We start from the raw sequence: 15,036 nt of genomic DNA, 5'->3' as shown, positions 1-15,036 counted from the left end.
CTGGAATGTCAGTTCTGACACCTTCACATTTCAAGTTCCACAGAATCAGAAGCCTTTCACACGCCGTGGAGTGCTTTCAGCAATCAATAGCCTGTTTGACCCATTAGGTTTCCTGGCCCCTGTGACAATAAGGGGAAGACTTCTTCTCAGGGAACTCAGCAGCAGTGTCCTTGAGTGGGACAGCCCCTTGCCTCAGAACATGTACAATGAATGGAGAAGATGGCAAGATTCTCTGCAAGATCTTAAAGAGCAGTTTGTGCCTCGCACATATGTATCATTCTCCATTTCACAAGCCAAGTACAGTGAACTCTGTGTGTTCGCAGATGCTTCTGTAAAAGCTATAGCTGCTGTAGCTTACCTGAAGGTAACCCACGAGACTGGTCGTAGTGAAGTTGGTTTTGTTTTAGGTGAGGCCAAGCTAGCTCCTGCACCAGAGCCTACAATTCCCAGACTCGAACTCTGTGCTGCAGTACTTGCTGTGGGGATGTCTGAGATCATTGTGCGAGAACTTGACATGCATATCGACAGAGTTACCTTCTACACTGACAGCAAGGTTGTGCTCGGATACGTTCATAATAAAAACAGACAATTCTATGTGTACGTCAACAATCGTGTGCAAAGAATAAAACAGTCTTCTCAGCCAGAGCAGTGGAAGCACGTTCCCAGCGAGCACAATCCCGCCGACCATGGCTCGCGATCAGTGGCTGCATGTAACCTACCTAAAACTAATTGGCTGTCTGGTCCAGCATTCCTGCTGAAAAATGAGAACATTACAGATGAAGAAGGGGCCCAATTCAAGCTCATCAATCCAGAGTTGGACGTTGAAATACGCACTAAAGTGACCACATTCACTTCCACGGTGTCAAAAGGAGCTTTAGGAGCACAACGCTTTCAGCACTTTTCCAAATGGGATTCTTTAGTGAAAGCAGTAGCTCACCTTCGTCACATTGCTCACGGCTATGCCAAGTCTAAGGATGACAGCAGCTGTAGTGGAATGCACTTATGTAAGAAGGCGCTCACAGAGGAGGGTCTAATCAAAGCGGAGCATGTTGTCATCAGATGTGTGCAACATGAGGAGTATGCAAGTGTCTGCATGCAAAACAAGACTTACCATCCAATAGTTCTCTTCGAAAACTGAATCCAATCGTAGATTCTGATGGCTTGCTTCGAGTGGGAGGACGCCTCTCAAAGGCTAAGCTGCAGAGTCACGAGGCAAATCCACTGCTTATTCCGGGCAAACATCATGTGGCCTTGTTGCTCATTCGTCACCACCACGCATTAGTGGAGCATCAAGGAAGGCACATAACTGAGGGAGCAGTGAGATCAAGTGGTTTATGGATTGTAGGAGGCAAGAGAAGTATCAGTAGCGTTATACACAAATGTGTATTGTGCAGGAAATTACAGGGTCGGATGGAGCAGCAAAAGATGGCAGACCTACCCTCACAGCGCTTGCAGATGGATCCCCCATTCTCATATGTTGGGCTGGATGTTTTTGGTCCCTGGGAGGTAGCTGCACGTCGCACCAGAGGTGGACAAGCCTACAGTAAGAGATGGGCTGTTCTGTTCACTTGCCTGTCGACGAGAGCAGTCCACATTGAGGTGATAGAGAGTATGAATTCCTCCAGTTTCATCAACGCCCTCCGCAGATTCTTTGCTATTAGAGGACCCGCAAAACAACTGAAGTCAGACTGTGGAACAAATTTTGTCGGCGCATCCAAGGAGCTGAAGTTGGATCATCCGCACCCAGGAGAGGCTAGTGTTGAGGACTACCTGCTCAACCAGCGATGTCAGTGGGTTTTTAACCCACCCATTCATCCCACATGGGTGGGGTGTGGGAGAGAATGATTGGGATAGCTCGACGTATCCTAGATTCCATGCTCCTGCGAGCTGGAAATCCAAAGTTGACCCACGAAGTCCTTACAACTCTGATGGCAGAGGTTTCAGCTATCCTAAATGCAAGATCACTCGTGCCTGTCTCTTGCGACCCAGACGCACCTTTTATTTTGACCCCTTCTACTCTGCTCACTCAGAAAAATGGGGTCCCTGAAGTTCCTCCTGGAGATTTCACCAAGAGTGATATGTTCCAACACCAATGGAAGAGAGTTCAGGTCTTGGCTGACATCTTTTGGGCTCGATGGCGGAAAGAGTACCTGAGCACACTTCAAAGCCGCCAGAAATGGTTTCACAACCGGCCAAACCTTAAGGAGGGAGATGTTGTTCTGATGAAGGACAATCTAGCAAAAAGGAATGAATGGCCGATGGGTGTTATTGTGAAGGCTCTACCAAGTGAAGACGGACTTGTCCGAAAAGTAGAGATCAAAGTGGTCAGAAACAAAGTAATCAAAACCTTCTTCAGACCTATCACAGAGTGTATACTCATTCTGTCCCCAGAAGACTAGATGATTGGTTGGCATCACCACTGATGCCAGGCGGGGAGTGTAATGACTTGTATTTTGTTCTAAGGAATTAATGCCACCTAGTGTTAAAATAAGGTCTTACGTTTTTTGCCAGTTTTCGCCCACACTGTGCAAATACTGCCGCCTAGTGTTAAGTGTAGCTAATGCAGTGTTCACCTGCGATATGTGTGACATGTGACAGGAAGTAACGTTGTATTCCTGTTCCTGATTTTGTGACAACATGGCTCCGTTGTACTAGAGTGACTGTACACCAATATCTTTATCCATCCTGCATTTTCTGGCCTTCTGAGTGGCAATGCCAGTGAGTATGATTTATGTTTATAGCTTTAGGTATTTCTGAGGGTTTATTTTGTTAGTTTGTTGTAAATATAATGACATGTGCAACATGTAACTGATTTGAATATAGGCAGATGGCACAGCAATGTACGTTTCTATTATTTCGTATCACTATACAGTATTTAAGTTTGATGAAAACTAATATGTGCTTGTATATTTTCTGTCTGTTTTGTAGTTTCACACTTCTTCGTATTAAACCTGTCCAAATACAACACACTGGTCTGTTCCTTGGAGGAAGAGTATGATGAAGAGTTTAGCTGACTGCAAAGCCCAATACAGGACACAGATTCTACATTAGGTCCGAGCAGAACAATAATGCTTTATTAGTCCCGCAGTGGGGAAATTTACAGGATCACAGCAGCGAAGTGGACAGTGCAAACAAGGTACGCATGGTAAAAAAAAAAAAAAAAAGAAAGAGCAGCAAGTATTATAAATAAGTAATCTCATTGTTTGTCATCACTGTAATATTTGTACACTTTTATTATATGTCCTTTCTTTACACAGAATAGCTCATGTATCTCACGCATGTGTAGAACATATTTAGTCCTGCAGATCTGACAGAACCCGCAGAGGACAGAGGAAAGGCGAACAGTACCTCTGCCTAAATGAAGGGGGCGCGCGAGAGTCTATTTTAGGTGAAGTCGCGTCAAGCTGCATAGAGCAGATCGACCCATACAGGAAGTCAGACACCGAAAAGGGATAGACCATCCGGTAATTTTTCAAAATAAAACACTATGTGCGCACACGCTCCCGGATGAATCAAATAGTATGTGCCTTAACTATGTGTGTGTAAAGAATGCTGATATGAAATATGAAAAACAACCAGTAGTCAATGTGCAAGCTGCCGGTTGAATAGTGATTTAAGCTACTCTATTGGGTTCATGTATTTGTAAATGAGCCACGAACCTCACTGAGGTGCAGCAATAATATTGTGGTATCTTGGGTTTGAATCTTTCTCTCATGTTCTGTAAGAAGAAGTAAAAACCTGTTTCTAACTCAACATTTTATCAAGAGAAAATATAATCACAACATTTGATGAGTTATGTTTTAGATTCATCAGACGTGGCTGTAGGCTTCGATTCCAGGGAAACGAAAGTCAAGGAGCGATTCCAGGAAAACGAAAGTCAAGCAGCGTTTCTAAAAGAGAAGAGGGGAAATGATGCTCAAGTGCTCCGCCTCTACGATCTGCTTCAACGTGATTGTGCACATTTGAAGCTGCGTGCTCAACAACATCTTATCATTTATACCAGCGAAGCAGCATCAAGAGCCAAAACCAGCCACACTAACTTAGAGAAGTTACAGAGTTGAGGAAACAGCTAAATGATGAGGTGAGTAGCTGTTTCTGCATTTCATATCATTGTTGGAGTAAATGATCAGTATCATTATGTTTTATTTAATATTTTATTATTGTGTCCTACAGCCAAAAATGTATTAACATTATGGATCCTTCAAGTCATTGATGATGTATTCAAACACTGCTGTTCAGTCACATCTTTGGTACCTCCTTGCTTCATTCCCTCCTCTCTGTCTTTAGGATACTACTTTTATCCCTCCTGTGTTTCTTCAGTCTTGCCTTTCAGTCAGAGCACAGGGATTAAAAACCCTTTTTATTAACAATTATTACTGATCAGCTGTTTTCTTGAAGTTTACTCCCACACTTCCAGGAATATAATTCTGGTGGACAAATGTTAAATGTTGTTGTTGTTGAATTATTTTATTCTCCTTACTCCATTTTTTTCTTCCCTTCTCTCTGTGGCTCACACCATTTCTTTACCTTTCTTCCTTCCGACCTTCCTTCCTTGCCTCCTCCTTTCTTACCTCTTTCAGCCATCTTTTCTTTCTCCCTTCTGTCCTTCTCCCCCCCCTTTTTTTCTCTCCTACTGCCTCACTCTGTTTCTTCCTTCCTCACAATGCGCCCTACTCTATTTTTCATTCCCCTCTCAGATACTTCCTTACTTCCTTTTTTTTTGTGCTGCCTTTCAAATCAAACCACCACACAACCAAACACAGTATGTGTTTGAATGTTGAATGCACTTATTGTAAGTCGCTTTGGATAAAAGCGTCTGCTAAATGACTGTAATGTAATGTAATGTGATGTGTAGTGATATTATGTTGTGTCCAGATCAAGGAAGCAGCTAACAGATTATTATTATATTATTTCCTTCCAGACCAATGCTCCTTACTCCAGTTCTATGTTCCTCCCTTCCTCAACATGAAATGAACAATGATTATCCAAACAGAGCAGGCCTCTGAGCATATTATATTAACCTAGTGATGTGTTTTAATATTTGTCATTTTTATTCCCCATCAGTGCTGCTCAGATTCAAACATCACTGGTCTCAAAACTGGAGGCCCTGCAGTGCCACTTTACCTGGGATCTGGACCCCAACAAGACCAAACTTTTACGTCTCAGGGACAAGCTGGTGGACATCGGCACGGAGGAGGGAAACAGTTGGCTGGGTCACATTTACAACCTGAGGGGGTTCATTCAGTACAAGCTGGGCTTCACCAATGAAGCCCAGAGTTTCTTCAACAAGGCTGCAGAGGCCTTCCGCCAGATGAGAAAAGCAGATGACGGCCCCTGGTTAGTGGTGAACTACGGGAACCTGGCTTGGCTGCACCACCACCTGGGAGACCAAGCAGAGAGCGAGGCTTACCTGTCCAAGGTTGAAGCCCTGATGAAGAAATACCCATCTCCATCACAGGACGAGCTCCATGCAGAGATCTACGCTGAAAAAGCCTGGACCCTGATGCAGTTCAAGACAGACAGAGAGCTGGTTGCAGATTACTTCCAGAAAGCCATCAGGATGCAGCCGGACATGGTGGAGTGGAACACCAGTCATGTCATATGGTTAGCGAGTGCTTTTAAGCACAGCAACACAGGGCTGGAGGCTGACGTCTTGGAGAAAATGAGAGTCGCCAAGGAACAGGATCCAGAGAACTTGTACCTCGCTGCTTACTACCTTGAGCAACTTGCAAAGAAAGGAGAAAGAGTTGAGGATGAAGCACGTGAGTTAGCCAGAAGGGTTTTGAGAAGTCCTGTCAGCAGCTACAATGGTTGGAAAGCAATACTAAGGGTTTACAGAAACTATGTATCTGTTGATGAGGCCATTGATTTGGCAGAGGAGGCTCTGGAAAACCATCCAGATGAGCGTTATCTGAAGAGATGTGTCGCACTCACTCTCAAATGGAAGATCATTTTTTTCAGCCACAGTCGCCCAAAGCAAACCATGATAGACAGAGCAATCAGTCTCCATGAGGAGGTGATTTCTCTTTATCCTCATTCTTCATTGGTGAAGAAAGTAGACCTCGCAAATATATACGCAAAGTCCAATCACGGCCAGGCTAAAGCTGAGCAGATGTACCAGGAACTGCTAAAAATGGACCTGGAACCTGCAGAAAAACAGCTGCTTTACAACCACTACGCAAGATATTTACACTATGAAAGACAGGATTACAACAAGTCAATAAAATATCACATGAAGGCGGCAGAGATACCGCAACAATCCTACTTTCGTGGGAACAGCATCAAAGCTCTGGAGAAGATTAAAAATAAACGCAGGAACCCAATGTGGAGAGAAATAGAGATGTTTCTGGAAAACCTGCAAGAGCCATAGTGGTTTTCTTTACAACACTGGTCCTAAATCTGAAAAAATAAATGTATTGCATTACCTAAAAAAATAATCTGAGAATACTTATTAATTGAGCTGTATCCTTTATAAAGGCAGGTGCCTGCAAGTTTTTAGACTTTAGTAGTTAATGGAAGACAAATGCTTTAAAAAAACAACAACCTATATATATATTTGTCTGAAGTAGTACACTCGATTTGTACGACAGGCTGAATCATTCAATAACACTGGTCTTTTAAATAACATCCACTGTGGACATGTCTAAATGTCATCACCATTATTCAACATCACATGGTTTATTACAATAGATTTTGATCAGATGTTGTTTATTATATTCCTGTTATGTGTTTTTTCCCTCTTAGCACTGGATTCTAAGTTTATGTAAGAACATTACTACTACTACTACTAGCAGTATGTGAAATCTGCTTTGCTGTTTGCCTTTGAGTCGTGGAATATAACATTCTCTAATAATGTAATAGTACATTTGATGCCTGTAACCTGAATATAACAGCAGATGCAGCTGATTGTATGTATAGAAAGTATGTCAAGCTGTGTCTCCGTAGTACACAATTACCTATTAATACTATTAAATAAACAATGTGTACACTAAGACATCTTCAAGTTGTGTTTTTTCTTGCTGGTTACTGATCTGAGAAGTCAGAATATGAATATCTTTACCAAACTATAGGCTACCTTAACTTTTCTCATAATTATGACATCCGGATCTCGTAATCATGAGATCTTTTGTCATTAGTATGAGTTCTTTTTTTTGTAAATTACAAAACAGTAACGCAAAACTCATGAGAGAAAATTGAGTGATGAGTTGATGAGTTATGTTTCAGTTTGATCAGATGTGGCTGTAGGTTTCCAATCCCGGGAAACGAAAGTGAAGAAGAAGACAGGTCACAACACATAGAGATGTTTCAAAGGTTTCACAACACGTTGATATTACCATTCGATGTGAAGGTGCAGCCATAACAATGTGGTATCTTGGATGTGACTATTTCCCCCAGTGTGGCATCATGTTCTGTAAGAAGAAGTAAAAACCTGTTTCTAATTCAACATTTTCTCAAGAGAAAATACAATGACAACATTTAATGAGTTATGTTTTAGATTCATCAGACGGGGCTGTAGGCTTCAATTCCAGGAAAACGAAAGTCAAGCAGCGTTTCGAAAAGACAATAGAAGAAATTATGCTCAAGTGCTCTGCCTCTACGATCTGCTTCGACGTGATTGTGAACATTTGAAGCTGCGTGCTCAACAACATCTTATCATTTATACCAGTGAAGCCAAAGCAGCATCAAGAGCCAAAACCAGCCATACTAACTTAGAGAAGTTACAGAGTTGAGGGAACAGCTAAATGATGAGGTGAGTAGCTGTTTCTGCATTTCATATCATTGTTGGAGTAAATGATCAGTATCATTATGATTTATTTAATATTTTATTATTGTGTCCTACAGCCAAAATGTATTAACATCATGGATCCTTCAAGTCATTGATGATGTATTCAAACACTGCTGTTCAGTCACATCTTTGGTACCTCCTTGCTTCATTCCCTCTTCTCTGTCTTTAGGATACTACTTTTATCCCTCCTCTGTTTCTTCAGTCTTGCCTTTCAGTCAGAGCACAGGGATTAAAAACCCTTTTTATTAACAATTATTACTGATCAGCTGTTTTCTTGAAGTTTACTCCCACACTTCCAGGAATATAATTCTGGTGGACAAATGTTAAATGTTGTTGTTGTTGAATTATTTTCTTCTCCTTACTCCATTTTTTTCTTCCCTTCTCTCTGAGGCTCATACCATTTCTTTACCTTTCTTCCTTCCGACTTTACTTCCTTGCCTCCTCCTTCCTTACCTCTTTCAACCATCTTTTCTTTCTCCCTTCTGTCCTTCTGCCCCCCCCCCCCTCTTTTTCTCTCCTCCTGCCTCACTCTGTTTCTTCCTTCCTCACAGACGCTATCCTACCTTTCATTATTATTTTATGTATTCATTGCATACTTCGTTCACCTTTGTGTTTTTTTTCAGCCTTTGTTTCTTCTTGTCCTCCATGGTTTTATATTTTGTCCGTTCTTATACCTCTTTTCTTATCCATTCCTTCCCTCCATTGTCCTATTTCCTCTATGTCCACTCATTTGCCTTCCTTTGTTCTCTTCTGTTTCTCTTTCAAGTTTTCTTTCTTTACTTACTTTCCTCTTCCTACCTTACTTTTTCTTTGCAGCCGTCTGTTGGTCCATATTTTTTCTTCCTCCTCTCATGCTTCTTTCCTTATCATTACTTCTTTTATCACTCCTTCCTTATTTCCTTTCTGATCATTCAATGCGCCCTACTCTATTTTTCATTCCCCTCTCAGATCCTTCCTTACTTCCTTTTTTTTTTGTGCTGCCTTTCAAATCAAACCACCACACACAACCAAACACAGTATGTGTTTGAATGTTGAATGCACTTATTGTAAGTCGCTTTGGTTAAAAGCGTCTGCTAAATGACTGTAATGTAATGTAATGTGATGTGTAGTGATATTATGTTGTGTCCAGATCAAGGAAGCAGCTAACAGAATATTATTATATTATTTACTTCCAGACCATTCAATGCTCCTTACTCCAGTTCTATGTTCCTCCCTTCCTCAACATGAAATGAACAATGATTATCCAAACAGAGCAGGCCTCTGAGCATATTATATTAACCTAGTGATGTGTTTTAATATTTGTCATTTTTATTCCTCATCAGTGCTGCTCAGAGTCAAACATCACTGATCTCAAAACTGGAGGCCCTGCAGTGCCACTTTACCTGGGATCTGGACCCCAGCAAGACCAATTTTTTACGTCTCAGGGACCAGCTGGTGGACATCGGCACGGAGGAGGGAAACTGCTGGCTGGGTCACATTTACAACCTGAGGGGGTTCATTCAGTACAAGCTGGGCTTCACCGAAGACGCCCAGAGTTTCTTCAACAAGGCTGCAGAGGCCTTCCGCCAGATGAGAAAAGCAGATGACGGTCCCTGGTTAGTGGTGAACTACGGGAACCTGGCTTGGCTGCACCACCACCTGGGAGACCAAGCAGAGAGCGAGGCTTACCTGTCCAAGGTTGAAGCCCTGATGAAGAAATACCCATCTTCATCACAGGACGAGCTCCATGCAGAGATCTACGCTGAAAAAGCCTGGACCCTGATGAAGTTCAGCAAAGACAGAGAGCTGGTTGCAGATTACTTCCAGAAAGCCATCAGGATGCAGCCGGACATGGTGGAGTGGAACACCAGTCACGTCATGGTGTTAACGAGTGCTTTTGAGCACAGCGACACAGGGCTGGAGGCTGATGTCTTGAAGAAAATGAGAGTCGCCAAGGAACAGGATCCAGAGAACTTGTACCTCGCTGCTTGCTACCTTGAGGAAATTGCAAAGAAAGGAGAAAGAGTTGAGGATGAAGCACGTGAGTTAGCCGGAAAGGTTTTGAGAAGTCCTGTCAGCAACTACAATGGTTGGAAAGTAATACTAAGGGTTTACAGAAACTATGTATCTATTGATGAGGCCATTGTTTTGGCAGAGAAGGCTCTGAAAAACCATCCAGATGAGCGTTATCTGAAGAGATGTGTCGCACTCACTCTCAAATGGAAGATCATTTATTCCAGCTACAGTCGCCCAGAGCAAACCATGATAGACAGAGCAATCAGTCTCCATGAGGAGGTGATTTCTCTTTATCCCGATTCTTCATTTTTGACGAAAGTAGACCTCGCAACTATATACACAAAGTCCAACCAGGCTAAAGCTGAGCAGATGTACCAGGAACTGCTAGAAAGTGATCTGGAACCTGCAGACAAACAGCTGCTTTACAACCATTACGCAAAATTTTTAAACTTCCAACGACAGGATTACAACAAGTCAATGAAATACCACATGAAGGCGGCAGAGATACCCCATCAATCCTTCTTTCGTGGGAACAGCATCGAAGCTCTGGAGAAGACTAAATATAGACGCAGGAACCCAATGTGGAGAGAAATAGAGATGTTTCTGGAAAACCTGCAAGAGCCATAGTGGTTTTCTTTACAACACTGGTCCTAAATCTGAAAAAATAAATGTATTGCATTACCTAAAAAAATAATCTGAGAATACTTATTAATTGAGCTGTATCCTTTTAAAAGGCAGGTGTCTGCAAGTTTTTACACTTTAGTAGTTAATGGAAGACAAAACCTTTAAGAAAAACAACAACCTATATATATATTTGTCTGAAGTAGTACACTCGATTTGTACGACAGGCTGAATCATTCAATAACACTGGTCTTTTAAATAACATCCACTGTGGACATGTCTAAATGTCATCACCATTATTCAACATCACATGGTTTATTACAATAGATTTTGATCAGATGTTGTTTATTATATTCCTGTTATGTGTTTTTTCCCTCTTAGCTCTGGATTCTAAGTTTATGTAAAAACATTACTACTACTACTACTAGCAGTATGTGAAATCTGCTTTGCTGTTTGCCTTTGAGTCGTGGAATATAACATTCTCTAATAATGTAATAGTACATTTGATGCCTGTAACCTGAATATAACAGCACATGCAGCTGATTGTATGTATAGAAAGTATGTCAAGCTGTGTCTCCGTAGTACACAATTACCTATTAATACTATTAAATAAACAATGTGTACACTAAGACATCTTCAAGTTGTGTTTTTTCTTGCTGGTTACTACTTTACAAGAAATGCATGTACTCTCCACAATCTTGCAGTCCTCTTCACATGGCCTGATGGATGTTAGTCAAACTGCAGCTCTTGAAAGCTACTGCCAAATTGGAAGATGACAGCAGAGTGTCGTAATGCAGGCGTCTCCAGGTAACCGGGAAATGAAAGTTGACATTACCATTCAATGTGAAGGTGCAGCCAAAACAATGTGGTATCTTGGGTTTGAATCTTTCTCTCAAGTTCTGTAAGAAGAAGTAAAAACCTGTTTCTAACTCAACATTTCATGAGTTATGTTTTAGATTCATCAGACAACCACGTCTGATTCAAGTCCTGTTAACAAAAGTCAAGCAGCGTTTCTAAAAGAGAATAAAAGAAATGTTGCTCAAGTGCCGCGCCTCTACGAACCGGTTCGACGTGATTGTGAACATTTAAAGCTGCGTGCTCAACAACATCTTATCATTTATACCAGCGAAGCCAAAGCAGCATCAAGAGCCAAAACCAGCCACACTAACTTAGAGAAGTTACAGAGTTGAGGAAACAGCTAAATGATGAGGTGAGTAGCTGTTTCTGCATTTCATATCATTGTTGGAGTAAATGATCAGTATCATTATGTTTTATTTAATATTTTATTATTGTGTCCTACAGCCAAAAATATGAACATCATGGATCCTTCAAGTCATTGATGATGTATTCAAACACTGCTGTTCAGTCACATCTTTGGTACCTCCTTGCTTCATTCCCTCCTCTCTGTCTTTAGGATACTACTTTTATCCCTCCTGTGTTTCTTCAGTCTTGCCTTTCAGTCAGAGCACAGGGATTAAAAACCCTTTTTATTAACAATTATTACTGATCAGCTGTTTTCTTGAAGTTTACTCCCACAGTTCCAGGAATATAATTCTGGTGGACAAATGTTAAATGTTGTTGTTGTTGAATTATTTTATTCTCCTTACTCCATTTTTTTCTTCCCTTCTCTCTGTGGCTCACACCGTTTCTTTACCTTTCTTCCTTCCGAATTTCTTCCTTGCCTCCTCCTTCCTTACCTCTTTCAGCCATCTTTTCTTTCTCCCTTCTGTCCTTCTGCCCCCCCCCCCCTTTTTCTCTCCTCCTGCCTCACTCTGTTTCTTCCTTCCTCACAATGCGCCCTACTCTATTTTTCATTCCCCTCTCAGATCCTTCCTTACTTCCTTTTTTTTTGTGCTGCCTTTCAAATCAAACCACCACACAACCAAACACAGTATGTGTTTGAATGTTGAATGCACTTATTGTAAGTCGCTTTGGATAAAAGCGTCTGCTAAATGACTGTAATGTGATGTAATGTAATGTGTAGTGATATTATGTTGTGTCCAGATCAAGGAAGCAGCTAACAGAATATTATTATATTATTTACTTCCAGACCATTCAATGCTCCTTACTCCAGTTCTATGTTCCTCCCTTCCTCAACATGAAATGAACAATGATTATCCAAACAGAGCACGCCTCTGAGCATATTATATTAACCTAGTGATGTGTTTTAATATTTGTCATTTTTATTCCTCATCAGTGCTGCTCAGAGTCAAACATCACTGGTCTCAAAACTGGAGGCCCTGCAGTGCCACTTTACCTGGGATCTGGACCCCAGCAAGACCAAACTTTTACGTCTCAGGGACCAGCTGGTGGACATCGGCACGGAGGAGGGAAACTGCTGGCTGGGTCACATTTACAACCTGAGGGGGTTCATTCAGTACAAGCTGGGCTTCACTGAAGACGCCCAGAGTTTCTTCAACAAGGCTGCAGAGGCCTTCCGCCAGATGAGAAAAGCAGATGACGGTCCCTGGTTAGTGCTGAACTACGGGAACCTGGCTTGGCTGCACCACCACCTGGGAGACCAAGCAGAGAGCGAGGCTTACCTGTCCAAGGTTGAAGCCCTGATGAAGAAATACCCATCTCCATCACAGGACGAGCTCCATGCAGAGATCTACGCTGAAAAAGCCTGGACCCTGATGCAGTTCAGCACAGACAGAGAGCTGGTTGCAGATTACTTCCAGAAAGCCATCAGGATGCAGCCGGACATGGTGGAGTGGAACATCAGTCTCCTACTGTACAGAAACAAAGATAATGTCTTGGAGGAACTGAGAGTCACCAAGGAACAAGATCCAGTGAACTTGGCCCTTGCAGTTTACTTCCTTGAGAAACGTGCAGAGAATGGAGAAAGAGTTGAGGATGAAGCACGTGAGTTAGCCAGAAAGGTTTTGAGAAGTCCTGTCAGCAGCTACAGTGGTTGGAAAGCAATGCTAAGGGTTTACAGATACTATGTATCTATTGATGAGGCCATTGATTTGGCAGAGGAGGCTCTGAAAAACCATCCAGATGAGCGTTATCTGAAGAGATGTGTCGCACTCACTCTCAAATGGAAGATCATTTATTCCAGCGACAGTCGCCCAAAGCAAAGCATGATAGACAGAGCAATCAGTTTCCATAAGGAGGTGATTTCTCTTTATCCCCATTCTTCATTTTTGACGAAAGTAGACCTCGCAAATATATACACAAAGTCCAACCAGGCTAAAGCTGAGCAGATGTACCAGGAACTGCTAAAAATGGACCTGGAACCTGCAGACAAACAGCTGCTTTACAACCACTACGCAAAATATTTAAACTACGAACGACAGGATTACAACAAGTCAATAAAATATCACATGAAGGCGGCAGAGATACCACATCAATCCTTCTTTCGTAAGAACAGCATCAAAGTTCTGGAGAAGATTAAAAATAAACGCAGGAACTCAATGTGGAGAGAAATAGAGATGTTTCTGGAAAACCTGCAAGAGCCATAGTGGTTTTTATTACAACACTGGTCCTAAATCTGAAAAAATAAATGTATTGCATTACCTAAAAACAAATCTGAGAATACTTATTAATTGAGCTGTATCCTTTATAAAGGCAGGTGTCTGCAAGTTTTTAGACTTTCGTAGTTAATGGAAGACAAAAGCTTTAAGAAAAACAACAACCTATATATATACCTATCAACCTATATAAGTAGTACACTCGATTTGTACGACAGGCTGAATCATTCAATAACACTGGTCTTTTAAATAACATCCAATGTCTAAATGTCATCACCATTATTCAACATCACATGATTTATTGCAATAGATTTTGATCAGATGTGTGGTGAAGTGGGACCTCTGCACTCAGGAGGCCGCGGACCTCTCGCTCTTTCGTTGTTGTTTGAGCAACGAAGTCACGCCATGAAAAATCAGCTGGATCCGGCTTACAATGAAAAAGTATTTAATAATTCACAAATGCTAATAGACAATTACAAACTGAATTACACTGTCAACAGTAAGGAATCGCAAAACCGAGTTCAAACCCCCCCCCCCCCCCCCCCCACCGGCCGACAAACGCCAGTTTACAGTAAAAGAAGATCGCCAAGAACTGAATTACGTCTCTCCGAACAATGTTTTTATACCCAAAAGTCAGTAGTTTACTTTCAAAAGTCCATTATCAGCTTTGTGATTGGCTGAAATCCGATTGTCTCCTCCTGTCCTCTGACAATGCTCTCCATTGGTCTAAGTGATCCGGATAATGTCTGAATAGTGTCCGCTGGTCCGACCTGTCCTCCTCCTCATAAAACAGAGTGAACCCGACCCCCATGTTTTCATAGGGCTGTATTCATCAACATCTCTGTTTGATCAATACATCTCCTTCCCCCACTGTTAACGCCTCACATTCCTGAAGTCGGCTCACCAAACTCATCACATTACAATACAGTTGTTTTCGGATCTGAAAAGCCTGTCTCAAAGGTCTCTCTCTTTCCCTCAAAACATTCAGCAACTGTATTTTATAGTTTGATATATAGAATGATTATACTTTTATGATTTAACACTTCTTCAAATAAACATGTTATAACATTATATCCACCACTGGGTGTGCTTATACACTAACATTGCTTTTTAACTTTAAATTCCTCACAGATGTTGTTTATTATATTGCTGTTATGT

The 15,036-nt window shown here is 41.6% G+C and overlaps 3 protein-coding genes across 4 annotated transcripts; all 3 read left to right on the top strand.

Moving 5' to 3' along the window:
- Nucleotides 1-2,615: 2,615 nt before the first annotated feature.
- On the top strand, nucleotides 2,616-6,994 carry LOC137870569 (interferon-induced protein with tetratricopeptide repeats 1B-like). Of its 2 annotated transcripts, XM_068707965.1 has the most exons (4): nucleotides 2,616-2,718; nucleotides 2,929-3,136; nucleotides 3,805-4,081; nucleotides 5,065-6,994. In XM_068707965.1, the coding sequence occupies exons 3-4, from the start codon at nucleotides 4,074-4,076 to the stop codon at nucleotides 6,368-6,370; spliced, it is 1,314 nt and encodes a 437-aa protein (XP_068564066.1). In that variant the 5' UTR covers nucleotides 2,616-2,718; nucleotides 2,929-3,136; nucleotides 3,805-4,073; the 3' UTR covers nucleotides 6,371-6,994. The 2 variants fall into 2 exon arrangements, with proteins under 2 accessions (XP_068564066.1, XP_068564067.1); XM_068707966.1 differs by having other exon boundaries at nucleotides 2,625-3,136.
- Nucleotides 6,995-7,618: 624 nt separating this feature from the next.
- Nucleotides 7,619-11,031, top strand: LOC137870180 (interferon-induced protein with tetratricopeptide repeats 1-like). The gene is made up of 2 exons (XM_068707191.1): nucleotides 7,619-7,750; nucleotides 9,109-11,031. Exons 1-2 carry the CDS (start codon nucleotides 7,743-7,745, stop codon nucleotides 10,406-10,408), a joined length of 1,308 nt encoding a protein of 435 aa, XP_068563292.1. The 5' UTR covers nucleotides 7,619-7,742; the 3' UTR covers nucleotides 10,409-11,031.
- A 493-nt stretch (nucleotides 11,032-11,524) lies between these two features.
- Nucleotides 11,525-14,384, top strand: LOC137870566 (interferon-induced protein with tetratricopeptide repeats 5-like). The gene is made up of 2 exons (XM_068707961.1): nucleotides 11,525-11,612; nucleotides 12,600-14,384. Exons 1-2 carry the CDS (start codon nucleotides 11,605-11,607, stop codon nucleotides 13,867-13,869), a joined length of 1,278 nt encoding a protein of 425 aa, XP_068564062.1. The 5' UTR covers nucleotides 11,525-11,604; the 3' UTR covers nucleotides 13,870-14,384.
- The last annotated feature ends 652 nt before the right edge of the window (nucleotides 14,385-15,036 follow it).

This window comes from Cebidichthys violaceus, unplaced genomic scaffold, assembly GCF_023349555.1.
Source record: "Cebidichthys violaceus isolate CVI_PGR_0920_01 unplaced genomic scaffold, fCebVio1.0.p SCAF_13, whole genome shotgun sequence".
Lineage (NCBI taxonomy): Eukaryota > Metazoa > Chordata > Actinopteri > Perciformes > Stichaeidae > Cebidichthys > Cebidichthys violaceus.
This window is presented reverse-complemented; position numbering and strand designations above follow the sequence as displayed.